The following is a 15,365-nucleotide window of genomic DNA, read 5'->3' as shown; positions in this document are numbered from 1 at the left end:
GATTTTGATGCGATGGAAATAACCATTATGAAGTTGAGGGTACCGGCATACGATCTTTCGCACAATACTTCAGATAGGCCCCAAAAAAGCATTGATAGGAATTAAAAAACCCATTGAAATTGTGAAAAAGCTTTAGGAAAGATAAAAACTGTATTTATGAAAGAGACATTATAAAACTTACATTCTCGCTAGTAAACTAATAATAATATAAATGCCTACTATGAACATTTCAAATTTAATATATAATAATAATCATTCATTAATAACTTCATTTAATTTGAAATTATATGATACTTAAATTGTGTTCTTTACATAATTATTTTTAATCTTTTCTGAATGACTGAGAGTTCTTTACAGGAGTCTGTAATACATTTGTCATATTGGAGGATACCGAAGAGGCTTTACTCATAGCGGTCGTGCTATGCCCTGTGGTATTTATGGACTTTGAAGCTGATACGAAGTGACTAGGATCCAATGCAATACTTTTAGTTGCATTCTGAGTTTTATATATTCCAACAAGTCTCTCTGCTAGTTCAAACATGTTGGATCTTAAGGATATGATAATAAATTGTACGTCTTTTGTTCGCTCCTTAATGTAATTGGCAATGATGGACACATTTTTGAAGTCAAGAGCAGCGTCAATTTCGTCCATGACGTACAATGGAGTGGGTTTGTAATAGTGAAGGGCAAATACAAGAGCCAAAGAAGATAAAGTTTTTTCTCCACCACTCAAGTTAGAAATATTTTTCCAGGATTTTTTAGGTGGACGAACAGAGAATACAATTCCTTCCGTAAAAGGATCAAGGGAGTCTACTAATTCTAACTCAGCATCTCCACCTAGGGTAATCATTTGATACATTTCTTTTAATTTTGATGTAATGATTGAGAAGCCCTCCATAAACTCATTTAACCTCATTTTTCTAATATCGTCATAGTTCTTTTTTTGTTTGTCACGCTTTGAGGTGAGATCCTCCAATTCAGCAATACGTTCTAAATAAAGGGACTCCTTCGTAGTAAACTCAGCTATGACGGCAAGATTGGGTTTGATTTTAGCAATGTTTTCCGCAATAACTACTTTTTTATATTGTATGTCCTTCAGATCCATTCCATCCAGAGTTTCCGCGTCGTATTCTTCCAGCTCAGCTTTATCATCGCCAGGCACATCTATGAGGGCTAACTTTTTACAATCCCTTTTAAAGAGTGCGATGTTTCGTGTTTCTTCCTTAATTGAAGATTCGTAGAAAGATAATTTTTCGTCGATTTCAATTCGAGAGGACTTAAACCTTCTCTCATCCTCTTTAATGTATTCAAATTCCTTCTTACGATCCTCATACTCTGTTGTTTTTTCTTGACGTTCCACTTTCAACTTTTCCGCAACTTCAAGCAACTCTTTTCCTACTTCTTCCAAGGACTCACGTTGTGTTTTCATATTACGCATTTTCTCTTCGCACTCTGTCACTTCTGTATCCAGACTTGTGAATTTATCCTTGGATTTTTCAATGTCTCGATCAGAGGATTTAATTCCTACTTCTAGTCTAGTTATTTCTTTCTTCAATTTTTCATGCGTCAACTTGGCCTCCTCTAATTTCTTTTGAACTGTTTTTACTTTAGAGCCCATTATTTCTTTAATTTGTTTATTAAGTTTATTAACAATGTCTTCCACTTGTTTGGCATTATTTGTGGCAGTCTCACTATCCTCTTCCAGAGATTCTAATTCAGAACGAAGCTCTGAAAGTTTCTTTTCATCAGTAATGAGTTCATTCACTACTTTGGTTTGTTCAGTAATTTTGGATTTGAGTAATTTAATTTCCTGTTCTAATCTTTCTTTTTCGAGTTTCCATCTCTCCTGAGAATCCTCACATGTAGCAATATTCTTTTCCAGATCATATTGTTTTTTCTCAAGCTCTGACTTGGTTCTTTGAGCATCAAAAAGAGTTTTCTCTCTCTCCTGCAACGTCCTCTCAAGTTCAGCCACATTTGAAGAGCCTCCAACAGAAGTAGCTGCAACTTGACTTCCAATTTTACCTCTAGCCTTTTCCCTTCCTCCACCAGACATGGCACCACTCTTTTCGATAACTTCTCCGTCAAGAGTTACTACTCGATACCTTTCTCTACCAAACGCTATTCTCTGAGCCTGAGCCATTTCATTTGCCACAAGAGTATCTCGAAGATAATGATAAAATGCTGGTTTTAATTTATTATCAGCAACTTGGATAAGATCAAATAGTCGATGTACTTGTTCAGGAGCACGAAAACCATCACCACAGTGTGGCTTCCACCTATCCGTTTTGTCCAAAGCCAAAAAGTTAGCTCGTCCAATGTCATTCTTTTTAAGGAAATTGATACAGGCTTTACCAGTCTCCACATTATCAACAATTATCGTATCCAATGCAGAACCACCGGCAGTAGACACAGCCACATCAAACTTTTGATCTATAGCGCCCAAATCCCCCAATCGCCCAAATATTCCCGGTATCCTACCATTTGCCTTTTGTTCCATGAGAGAACCGTGAACTCTTCCACGTGATTTCGTTGCTTGATAATTAGATTTAGTCTCTTCATATAAGATTCGGGAGGATTTAACTTTGTCTTGATATTTTTCTACTTTGTCTGACAATTGACGAACCTCTTTTTGAACAGTATCTAGGGTATTTTTCATCTCAGGAATACTTTTCATGACAGATTGGCTCTCATCGAACTTTTGAGTCATAATTTTTTTAGCATTTTCCAAAGACTTTTTGTACCCTTCAAGTTTCCCTCTTTCTTTCTTCTCATTTGACTCCTCTAGCTCCAGCTCGGACTTTGCAACAGCTACTTTAGAACTTTTATCATTGGCAATTTTCTTAAGGTCTATGAGCTTTGTCTCATGCGTTTCTTTTTTATCTTGGATTTCTTGAGTTTCTGCCTTAATGCTTTGAACAGCCTCATCATATTTCCCCTGTTGTATTTCAACAGTTTTAGCAATTTTCTCTTTTTGTTCGGTACACTCTTCAATTTGTTGCTTATTTTCGTCAGGAACTTTGAGTAACTTCTCATACTTTTCCTTCTCTGTCTTGGATTGAGTAATGATTTTCTTTCTTTTGATATTGATAAGTTTCATTTCTTCCAATAATTTAGAGTCTTCAAGTTCATGATTCTTGAATTTTTCCTTAAATTCTTCCAATTGACAATTCACAGTCTCTTTCTGTTTTGCTAAAGTATTGAGCTTCGTTTCTGCCTCGGCTCGTTCCTTTGATATACTCTCAATTTTATCGAGAACATCCTTTGAACTCTCCATGAATTTTTCTTTTTTCGTTTTATGTGCTTCCAATCTAACTTCACATTGATGTTCCTTAACTTGAAACTCTTGATTCTTGAGTACAATAATCTTGTTTTCTTTACGCAGATAGTCGATAGCTTCGTCCTTTGGCCCCTCTAAATCATCTTTTTCTTTTTCCACTAATTTAACTCTATTCAATTTCTCATTACGAGCTTCATCTAATTCAGAGCTGCGCTCCTTAAATATTTCAATGGGTTCTTTCAGTCTAGAAGAACCAATAATATCCTCTAAAAATTCCAACATTCCGGTGTCAGAGCCTCCTTCAACACTAGCTTTAGGCTTCATCAGTGAGATTTGTTCTACTTCTCCTTGAAGAATAAGGAACCGATTGTGATCCAAATCAATTCCTTTGGTTCGTAGGAGAATGGCAACTTCTTTAAATGGCTTTTTCTTTCCCTCCACTTCGTAAAAGGAAGAATTATCCTTGAAGGCCGTCCGTTTGACCCTCAGTTTTTCTCCGTCCTGTAAAAGAAAGATTCATTCATAAGAAACAACTAGGGACTTGAAGGATACCATTACCTTTGGATTCAAAAATACAACCGTCACAGAGCAAAAATCCATTCCCGGATGTTCAGAAGAATTGTGTATGAGGACGGAGATCTTCTTACTCCGGATTTTGGAGGCTCTGTAGCCAAAAACAAATAACATGGCATCAATGACATTAGATTTTCCTGAGCCATTGGGTCCAATGACTGCATTAAATCGAGGATGAAAAGGTCCTAGGGACTGAATCCCAGCATAGGACTTGAAGTTCTCACATATCATTTCCGTTATGATGAGTTCTCCTGTCACGCAATCAGAGCGAGTCGGCGGTGCGGGCGGAACACGGACTCCATCCAAAATGATGCCCTCCTCACCCAATTCAACCTCTTCCATTTTTGAAGTTGCTAATTTAAATTAATGATGAATTAATAATTTCTTTTGACAAGGAAGATATTTTGAGCGGGAAAACGGTTAAAAAACAATCTCATCGCTATATTATGAATTGATTCCAGTTTCAAGGAATAGAGGGCTGCTTCATTCAATTTTTCTTACTTTTTACTTTACGCAACCTCGAAATTGTATGTTCAATAGGGAAGACCAATACACTTTGGCACCATTTTCATCTGTTTCTTCTAAAGAGACCCCTAATATAATATATTTTAATAAGTAATCGTGATGTTCTTCGTATTACTGACGCCCTTTCTGCATCATCATAATAATCATAAATCCCTTTGATTAACAAAATTGTGTAATAATAAAGGAAATATATATAGGTTTTAATATATTGCGAATCGCCGAGGATGAATAAAGACGCCAAGTGCAAGAAACTTACTTTTGGACTACAAACATAAGCTATTTATTAGGGTATGTTCTGAATAAATAAATCCACATTTTCTTCAATAATATCACTTTTGTGGCAACCTTCCCGGTCTTCCCTATAACATGGAGTTATCTCGCTAACACAAATTGAATTAATATGTATAAAAGTAGTATAAAAAGATCCTGGAAATACTTTTTGTGACACTTATTTGTCCAATTAACTTTTTTTTACAAGATACTGTTCTTGAAGTTATATTTCGGACATTTTTCGATTAATTAATTGTGAGCTCCGCTACTTAGGATTATATTTGAAAACACAAATAATAAATTACTTAGCTATTTTCCTTTGGTCACTCTCGATTTTTTATGAGAGAAGTTGGGATAGAAAGAGAAAAGAAAAATAAATCTAACTCTAAGTGAGGGTATACTTATATATGATATATTATATCTATATATAGTATAAGAACTCATTGGTGGTTCTTACCAAGGTTAATAGAAATACAATTTCATTTTTTTTAAATTGTATCTCTATTAACCTTAGTATTAACTACTGATATTGCTAGTTTATGTTTGATGAGTGATAACTGATAACTTAAAGTAATATTTTGTATAGCTAGGTAATGATTTTTTATAAATTTGAACGAACATATTCTCTCTCACCGTATCCTAAAGAAAGAGATTTAAGAGTATTCAATCAATACTACTAAAAAAAAGTCCAGTTCCGAGAACTTCTGCTTCATGTTTGGGTACTAAGTAAAAAAATTAGTTATTTTGAAGCAAACGTTCATAGGTATTTTTAGGCTGGTAATATTTTTTCCTATAATATTTACAGATTTCAAAATGAAAATAATCGATAAAAAAAATAGCATCCTTATTATATATTTTAAAAAATCGCTTGTAGTTGTAAACCGTCTTTTTCTCATCATATAACAAATGGAGATGGTATGCTTTTTTTCTTTATAAATGAAACAAAAAAAAAAAAAAAAACTAAATTTATCAATCTTTTCAAATATTTGATAAATTAATATTATGTTGTGTAATCATGACACAACTATAACCGAATAAAAATTTAAACATGTATCTGAGAAAATTGAAATTCTTTATCATTTTACGAAACTTCCTTGAATCAAAGCTTGAACAGATTATAACAATTCTAGATACCATTGAAAATAAAGAAAAATAAATTTGATAGTTGAACAATATATCAAAACCAAAATAGAGAGAAGTTTTTGTAACTTGGATGCAATGGGAAAACTGTAGTCATTATCTATATAGGAGAATTGTATACATGATAGCTGTTTTTGTATGCCAAGCTTTTCATAATTGAGAAAATTGTCTGGAGTTTTAAATTTAAATACAAGGATATCCTTTTCTACAAATTCATACCTCAAGTCCTCGTTAGGGTCGCTTCCTTCAGAATATCGAAAAGTAACTACAACTTTTGATGAAGTGTGTTTTTTTAGAACCATCGAGTTTATTGGTAGAAAATTTTATGGAGCAGAAACTGATGGCACTCTAACAAGGACAATCATAATTATAAGGACTACGCTGTCCAAGTTGCATTTAAATTTTTCAATTTCCGTAGAAACAATTTAGTCAATGAAGCCAACAGCCATCATACAAATGTCAAGAGAAATCGAAATTATCGCATGGTTCAAGTGTTAAATCAAATTCATAATCTTAAATTTGTTATCGGTTCTATTTCAATTAAGTATTAATTTTAAGATACTTGAGTTCAATTAAACTATTACATAATAATGCATACTAAGAAAGTTTTTAACAACATTTAATCCTAAAAGATGTTTTTTCCAAGTAATTCTTGTACATAGTCGGTATTTGAATTTATTTATGTCTCCTAATGACTTATAAACTCACTATATATTAAGAATGCAATGAAACTGAAGGAATGTTTACAATTAATTATTCATGATCACTATATGTAATTATGTTCCACATAATCTCTATGACTTATTCATTAATGCCGGGAGTGACAATCTTTTCTTAAGTTCAATTCCACACATTCACCAAGGAGTTTCCATCTAGTATCTTCTATTTGATGAAGAAGGCCTATGACAATTGATAGCCTTCCTAATTATTAAGAATATAATTTAAAAACAAATAATACTATAAATGGATGTATGTCTGAGCTCTCTTAGTCATAAATGTAGCCAACCTTAGCTTGATAAGTTAGACAAAAATTAATATATAAATTTTTAAAGAAACGCAATCATATGAGGCGCCATTAGACAGTTCAAAATCGTAAATATCTTACATAATATTTTATAAAGGAATGATGAAGTTAAACTAAAATAATGGTAATGCTGTTTCAACTAGAAGACGACTACAGTTTAACTACTTTTCCTTGTGTTTTGGTTGTTCTTCCTCAAGTTCTTCTTTTACAATACTTGCAGAAGTATTTTTGCACATGACATTATAGAGAGCTTTTTGTAAAATATTAATCCACTCATGTCCTTCTGTACACTTCGACCTCAATATTGCCTTAATTGCTGTCTCCGAACTATTAAGCACCCTCCTGATAAACGTAGAAACTTGGATTTGAGGCGTTAAAGAGGAAATACTTCTCCTCGTCATGTTTCAAAATAAAATTGAAGAACGAATATGTATAAAAACAGAGGAATAGCATGTCCGAAAGATTTCCTCCATTTACAATTTCAATGAATCTTTGTATTTCAGCCTTTTCAAAGTTTGGACGTAGACAAGAAGATCCAGGAAGGTAAATCATGGGAGCAATAAAATAGTCATTTCGTTGAAAGCTGTTGTATACATTTTGAAAATTATGCAGTTTATCTATTAAGAGAAATATCCTCTTCGTGTTGTCTTGAGCATGACGGATGGACGTTTGGAGAACGTTATCACATAGATACTGTGAGTAAAATTTCCTATTGACAGTATGATTATCGAAAGAAAATTCAATAACTGTGAACCCAATTTTCCACAAACATATTAAGAAATTCAGCGGTCAAGTTTGTCACCGGTACGAGAGCAACAGCGTCCATTTACTTTCCTCCCGCATACTTGATCATGAAAGCGAGGTCTGTTTTATCTGCTTAGTTGTTTTCCTGTCCAAAAACATTTCCACTTACAAATCCGATCCTTTGAGCCCAATAAATTTCACCCATGATTAGGGTAACGTGTTTCTCACGACTTTCCAAGCTCTTGATCCTTGCTTTCAGATACTTGACAGTAGAACTGGGAAGCCCCGTTTCAGTTGTAAAAGCCAGTGGGATACACAGCTGGTTTTGAGTTGAGTATGATTACATTTTGAGTGATCTTCCGCTTCGAAGCTGGCAGAAATATCAAATCCTTTGTCATCTGAATGGATAATTTTTACACGAGCGACATTTGGAACTTGTAGTAAAACAAATCTTGAAGGCAAAGTTTGAGAAGAGAGCTTCATCTAGAGATTTTTTGATGAGTGGACTGTCTCTTGCAAAAACATATCATTCCCTAATGTTTTGAACCGTTAGTTTTGTAGCTGGAGTCTTCAGCTGGTAGTTGAGGCTCTCGTTGTTCTAGGGGTGGGTGGTGGTGATGATAGCTAGAAAGGAAGATAAGACCATTGTGATGGAATTACATCCTCTTTCAAACGTCTGAAAGATTCAAAATGTACACGTCCAATTTTAATAATATAAACTAATTAACTGAGTTGAAGAGACCTCCCTTTCTCACGTCTTATGTCCGCATATACAGCGACGAAATCATTTGCCGTATTCGTAAAATGTTTACTACGCAATTTTGAACTAGTTGATGGTGTCTAATAAGTAATAACTTGTGTCTCTCGGAATGGACCTTAGCCACTTTGCCAACATGGCAGAGTCCATCATTGGGAAGTGATGAATGCTCACTTCAGAATCCTAACTTGCGTTGAAACTACATCCAGGAGCAGAGTATATATAAACCATAGTGGAGGCAAATTTGCAGGAGTGTGATCGACAACTAACAACATAGGAAGGTAAAATATTTCATATTCGAAACATCAACCCTGAATGAAAGTAAAGAAGCGTACGCTTTTTAAGTCGCACTTCCATATGTTTCTAGTCTTCCTTGATTAAAGTAAGTGTTTCAATCTGGGAGGACAGCAAATGTTACCTCTAACATTTTTCTACAAGTTAATTAAAAATCAAGTCTATATGGGACATTTTATAGGTTAAAGTTAGCAATCATTTCGTTGGCAAAGGATGTACAACGTATAACGTAAATCTTTAATATAGAATAAAGGCTCTAGAGAGAGGCCGAAGGGATGAATTAATGATGATTAACTTATTTAAAATGTCATACTAAACAGTATTATCTGCGTGCCATTTTCTTTTCTACACTGACAATAATTCATTAATTTTGATTTATATAATAATAGCATACCTACTATGTTTTCTTGAAGGGCTAACTTTTTGAGTTATTTTTCAATATTGTATTGTAAATTGGGAAATGTGCAGATACGGCATTATTGTATGCACCATTGAAAAAATTGTTTAAACAACAAGCTGAAAACTGTAACTCAACCTTGAGGATAATTTATTTTTTATAGTTTGGTCGTGCCCTATTCAATTGGTATAAATAATTTATGAATTTGAGGGTCTTTTATTTGGAGTAAATCCATCTCAACTAATGGTAACTCTGTTATATTTATTTCCTTATGGCAGTGGTTTCCTAACTTTCAAATATAGCGACCCATTTCAGAACAAGACATAACCCCATTCTTAAATTATCTTTTAAGTAAATTCATTTATTTGTATGGCAAATCGCCATATATTACGATTATGAATTATAAATTATTTATTCGTGAATTAACTATAATTCCCTAAATCTTTCATCAGAGAAGAAAATCCCCCAGTCACCATAATTTTTGAGGTAATTAATTATGGCTAATAATTAAATAATCAATAATATTTTCCTTCTAATTACATCCTATTTCATTTTTTTAGATTTAGAAAATAAAACTCTTTAAGTTCGAGGAACAATTGTATTCAGATGTCATAACTGATATTATTTTTTTAAATATATCAAAAATTTCCCCCTGTTTCTGAAGATTCTAAATTTCCTTTTTTACATCTTATGAAATAGTTCTTTGTCGGGGTATGTTTGTACTAAATTCCTTCACTTAAACATTTTATATAGGCCAAATTACAGCGTGAGTTTTAAATGCAAGTCATTGTGCCATTTTAATAAGCTATTGAAGTATCAGTATGTATTTGAAAATAATATTATTTTTTGTGGAAACGAAAAAAAATGTTTTTTAAATTATTGTATAAGTATAATGACCAATTCGTCAATTTGGAAGAAAAATCTTTTCCTCGTTCGAGGCCAAAAAGAAGCCTTCATATTCCAATACTTTCAACTTTTAATACTTGGTCGGATGCTAACAAATCGTCAAATTATATGAAACTGAAAAATTCACTATTTCAATTATTTAATGTCACCAACGTAAATAAAGAAGGAAAATGCTCAAAAAACTAGGAATTATACAATATACAGATTAAGAGTTGGGGCAAGTTTGATTATTCTACGCTCAAAGAGGCATCTTTAAAATCAAGAAGACGACCAATAACCCAAATTCAGTTTTCACAGCTGTCTGGCGATAATTATTTGCCCAAATCCGAATCAATTTAGTTGTCATTGTCTTCATCTTCCTTTACAAGCCAAATAAAGATAGAGCAGAAACTACAACTGCTAGTTTACTGACTTGCAGAAACAATATTGATGTTCTTGCAACTATATTTGAAAAGAGATAATGTATTTGCTCCAAGTATGTGAGTAAGTTTTCAAAAATAAATTTATTGGAGTAAATTTTTCTTTACTTCTTTTCTATAAAAAAAATGGTCTATAGTCTTTTCTTAAAAAAAGTTCATTAAAAAAATATGCCTTTAAAAATAACATTCTGTCAAAAAAAAAAAAAAAAAAAAAAATCATACTATTAACGGCTTTGTCCATTACTAAACAAATTCATTGTTTTTTCATGTGAACATTATTTAAAAAATTGTACAAGTTGTACATACATCGTAACACAACATATATATAGAATAAATATATTTATATATAAGTAATTATCTAACGGTGTTGATACATTTTGCCCACCCCATCCCCAACGTTGAAATCTAGTAACACCCCTGTTTTTAGCATTATGAATCATAATATCATAAATCATAATGTTGTGTAAGTCCTTATTTATTCGCTCCAGTCCAGTCAGTCTTAAGACAGGTCCAATTGGTCCTTACGACATCGGTCTTTGGGAACGGTCCTTAAGACTGTCGGTCCTTGGAACCGGTCTTAAGACTATTGGTTCTTGGGAACGTTCCCAAATATCGGTCCTATGAAAAATATCGATGTTTATTAAGCCAAATAAGATGTATGAAATATACATTAAGATTACTGCACATACCTTGCAAAAAATATAAGTTTTTTCATTATAATACAATATAATTATAGTTTGAAAAAAATATTTATTTAAGAAATATGCATCTCCAAGGATTTTGATTCCTTTTTGTAGTGATCCCATTTTTTATGGGAGTGTACTAGTAAATTATCATCATATTTTATCCGATTTCAATACCAATTTTATGACGCCATGCCTCGTAAAATGAAGATCGAGGCAATCGAAGGAAGATAATTGAAGAGATTTTTAACTTGCTCATCTTTCTCAAGATATGTTCCAATTCGGATTCCGAATTTCACGAGGGACGACGGAGGAGAATTCATCCGAGATAAACTACCAGACCTCCCATACGTGTAGAGTGGACTCTTTCTTTGGGAATGATATACCAGGATCGAAACAATAACGAGATCAATTTACGAATATTACATAATTTTAAAATTTCAGAATGGGATTACTTAAAAAATACAAAATTGGAGGTGCATATTTAAAAAAAATAATTTATTGAATATTTTTCTATAATATAAACTATGATGTTCATCATCACTATGTATTATGAATAAGTTGTAAGGGTGTAAAGAAGAGTGTTATTTTTCATCCTTTCTCAGCGTAAAAATGGAAATATATCGAGTTCAAAACAAGATACAGAATCAATAAAATCACTTTTATATAAATTTTATTAATCCTACATTTAATTTGGGGGTTGTTTGGTAAATTATGACTGAACGATAATAGTCCTGAATTACAAAATCCTAGATATTTCAGAATTCAGATGACTGAGGGAAAAATTGAGATCAATTTTTGATTTTAAAGTCAAAGATAAATTCTTTTTTTTTGCCTTGAATTCATTTGTACAAAATGAGTTTCCCCCTGTGTAATTATTGATTTATCTAAGTTTATTTTAAAACATTGGTGTTTTTTTTTTTTAAATCTTTACTTACTCCTTGAGAAAAAAGTAAAGTCAATTTTTGTTATATCTAGTTTGAGGTGTAATGTTTTTGATCCTATGTGAGGTTTCAATGTCAATCAATATACTTATTAGTAGTAATACACGTTATTAATTAATAACCGACATCAATGATACACAGATGTATTGAAATACCTATATGATTATATATATAGGTTATATACTTACTTTTTATTAAAAAACATACACACGTGTTTGAATGTACAGGTTATATAGGTATAGAGTTGTAAATTATAAGTATTTTCTAGCCTTCCAGGTTTTTTGTAGTTGGCAATTTGAAAAATGTTGTTTACTTTCTAAAGTTGTATGAAATATGATCTTAACGCGTGAAAGGTTTTTTTCTAGTTGGCAATCTGACGAGTATTTTCAAAAGCTGTTGGCATCATTCTTTAATTCTTGAATTGATAACATCTAAATACAAAATAACAGAGAGTAAGACCTATGATTGTTTGGGAGCAGATCATTAGTCCACTCAAGAATTCCTGAGCATACTCCCGCCTCCCCCTCAGTTACTAATTTTGTGAGTACGCTCCTGCTCATTTAAAAATGAGCGGCTCAAATTTTTTCGCTCGTATAGGTGTATTTGAATTCGATTGGTTTTAATTAAAATAGGTGAGTCAATAAATACTTTTTTTTCTTTTGATGGCCTTGGACACACAAAGATTGAAACCACTGTTTTAGGGACCATACATTTACGAGGTGCAATATCATAAATTCATCTTGATAATTATCTTGAGCTAGTATAAAGGTTTCTCAAGTTTTTGAACTTATGCTTGCGTGAGATCTTATGGCAATTCATTACATCTTATTTCAGTTGTAAAAATTAGCTTACAAATAATAAAGATTTATCTTCCAACGGTATCTCCACATAGTATTGTTAAATGCGTTAACCAAAAACAGTCGAGAGTCACAGATACATCATGGAAAAAAACCCTTCCAGCTTATCTTCATATATAACTTCCGCCGTTTATTCATGCAATCTTTAAAACTATTTCAAAAATAAGCGATAATTCGTGCGATTTTATCGCTCTTTAAAGCAATTTTAGTTAGAGCAATGAGCGCCCTTCCGCTCAAGAATTTTGAGTGTTGTTCAATTTAGCGCCAATCTCTAATGGTTTGGGTGGGAGTGATAGGTATTTATCCTTGTTAGACTTGGAGTAGAATTAAGGATGGACATCGGTGTACATAAATCCTGTGTATGTCCTTCCTAGATACAGAGTAGAATTTGTGTTTATTTACTTCATTTCAAAGCTGCATAAAACGTCGAGAGACCTAAGGTACTCTTCTTTACTTGAAATTATCATGGTTACTGAAGTGTTTATTTTGATTATCATATATATTTTGGACATAATAACATATTTTATAATATTCTTTTAAAAATAGGTTCTATGGTAATCTTCCCTAAATGAAAAATACTCTAAGAAGACTATGAATCATTTGTCAATATACAATCTTTTGAATTAACAACAAAAAAACTTTTAAAATTAACGAATTTATTACTTTTTATTATATATACAGTAGAAATAATATCCATTTTTTCATTCTTTTGTGAAATAAATTCTTATAATTGTTTATTTTTGCATGCAATAAATATCTAATATGAATAAATAGATATAATACGAACTACAGAGTACATTCAGGTGAAACGACATCCGATCTCTTCTTAGAAATAATTGTGTGAGCACCATATTTTCTGAAAACTCAATTATTACCCACCAGATTTACAACATTTATTAAATTATACTCATGCACTAGTACCTGAGCGTACTCAGAGTGTGAGTTGGAGGGGCTGCAGTCCCCCAAATCAAAGAATTTTTGCTTTTTTACAAAAAAAAATTGTTGGCCAGGATGAAAAAAATTTGAAGAAAAAAAACTAACATGGTCACCGTAAACACTTGAAGAATGTTCTAGAGGAAAGCAGCTTAGCTGTCATTACATTTAATTAGATCCACTGCAAGGAGCCGTGAGAGGAAGGAAATAAACACAAATCCCACTCCGTATACAACAAGGACTTATATGTAGGCTGGAATTACTCCGATGTTAATCATAGATTCTACTCCAAGTCCACAACAAGGACTTGCAATTGTAACTCGGAAAAAACCTCACTTTTACTCTCTGTCATTCATGAGCACATGTATTAGGAATTCCTTCTACATACTAAAAAAATTAACTTATATATTACTATTTAAAACCATTAACATACATTAGAGTTAGGTAAAAAACTAGAAGCTATACATTTAATAAAACAGACAAACATTTCCTATAAAAGGGTTATAGGTGAATATAGTATTAGATACATTTTAATTTTCCTATTTAGTGAAAGAGACTAGTAAAATGGTATAAAAATAAAATTAACAAGTCTATAGAGGTCATGAAATGCACAATCATCTCTTCCATTGCATTCGACTTTTCCTCCAGTAGAATGAGCGACAAGCCAGTCTGAGGACAAGTGTTTTTTTCTACAGGGCGAGGACTCAAAAATTAGAATCCTCTTATATATCGCCTAGCCTCAATACTAAAAATTTGACTTGGCGCCATTCGAAAGAGCTGACAAAAAGCTACAATTTGATGTTTGTTTTGTTTTTGTGCGATCAAAATGGCAAAGGGTGGGTGATCTCCTCTGTGTACAAGTCGATCTCCGACAAGAAGGTCTTCACAGTGGACGCTGTTCTGAACAGGAGGAATGATTGCTTCTTGGCTGAATCAAGAGCTCAGGCTGAGAGAACCTTCAGGACCAAACATCGAGCTCAGTTCATGGTCCTCGGTGTTCGATGGCAACAAGATGCCCCCTACTTCTTCAAGGGCCAAGGGAAAAGTTAATACGGACGTCTACTACAAGGTACTCAGGTACCATGTCTTGTCATGGTTAAAGAGCACGTTCCCCAGGAACAACTATGTGTTTACCCAAGGAGGTAGAGCATTTCTGCAGGGAGAACATGGCCCTCTTCTGGCCGGCAGAGTTTTAGCCTTCGTCTTCATCCGACTTAAACCCCATGAACTTGGCTTTTTGGTGCGTCTTGGAGGGCAAGACAAACAAGATTTTTCAACCAAATGTCGATGCCCTGAAGACCGTGATCATGGAGGAGTGGACAACTTGTCCTCAGTCTTCATCAAGACCAGCTGTGCTTCTGTTCGTCCCCTTATTGAAGCTGTCATTCAGAATGGAAGGGGATATATTGAATAAAAACTGCAGAAATTTGATGAATTACCAACTTTTGCTTCAAAAGTTTGACATAAAAATGGCACAAAATAAAAGTTTGTACAAGTGAAAATTGCTTTTTGTCTGAGGTCTTAAAAAAGAAGTAGAGAGTGTTTTCTTTGGTTGATTTCTTCTTATTTAAGGAGGAGGTAATTAAATCAGAATGATAACAGCTTTGGTAAATTATAAA

At 33.0% G+C, this 15,365-nt stretch overlaps 1 protein-coding gene and 1 long non-coding RNA gene across 2 annotated transcripts; one reads left to right on the top strand and one right to left on the bottom strand.

Annotated features, from left to right (window-relative positions):
* Positions 1-131: 131 nt before the first annotated feature.
* glu (structural maintenance of chromosomes 4-like protein gluon) lies at positions 132-4,342 on the bottom strand. The gene is made up of 2 exons (XM_040715200.2): positions 3,839-4,342; positions 132-3,781 (listed from the first exon to the last, which is right to left on the bottom strand). The coding sequence occupies exons 1-2, from the start codon at positions 4,193-4,195 to the stop codon at positions 323-325; spliced, it is 3,816 nt and encodes a 1,271-aa protein (XP_040571134.1). The 5' UTR covers positions 4,196-4,342; the 3' UTR covers positions 132-322.
* Positions 4,343-9,291: 4,949 nt separating this feature from the next.
* LOC121120885 (uncharacterized) lies at positions 9,292-10,426 on the top strand. The gene is made up of 2 exons (XR_005865245.2): positions 9,292-9,490; positions 9,565-10,426. It is a non-coding gene; the product is annotated as an uncharacterized lncRNA (long non-coding RNA).
* Positions 10,427-15,365: the final 4,939 nt, after the last annotated feature.

Source organism: Lepeophtheirus salmonis, chromosome 6 (assembly GCF_016086655.4).
Source record: "Lepeophtheirus salmonis chromosome 6, UVic_Lsal_1.4, whole genome shotgun sequence".
In the NCBI taxonomy this organism is placed as follows: domain Eukaryota; kingdom Metazoa; phylum Arthropoda; class Copepoda; order Siphonostomatoida; family Caligidae; genus Lepeophtheirus; species Lepeophtheirus salmonis.
This window is presented reverse-complemented; position numbering and strand designations above follow the sequence as displayed.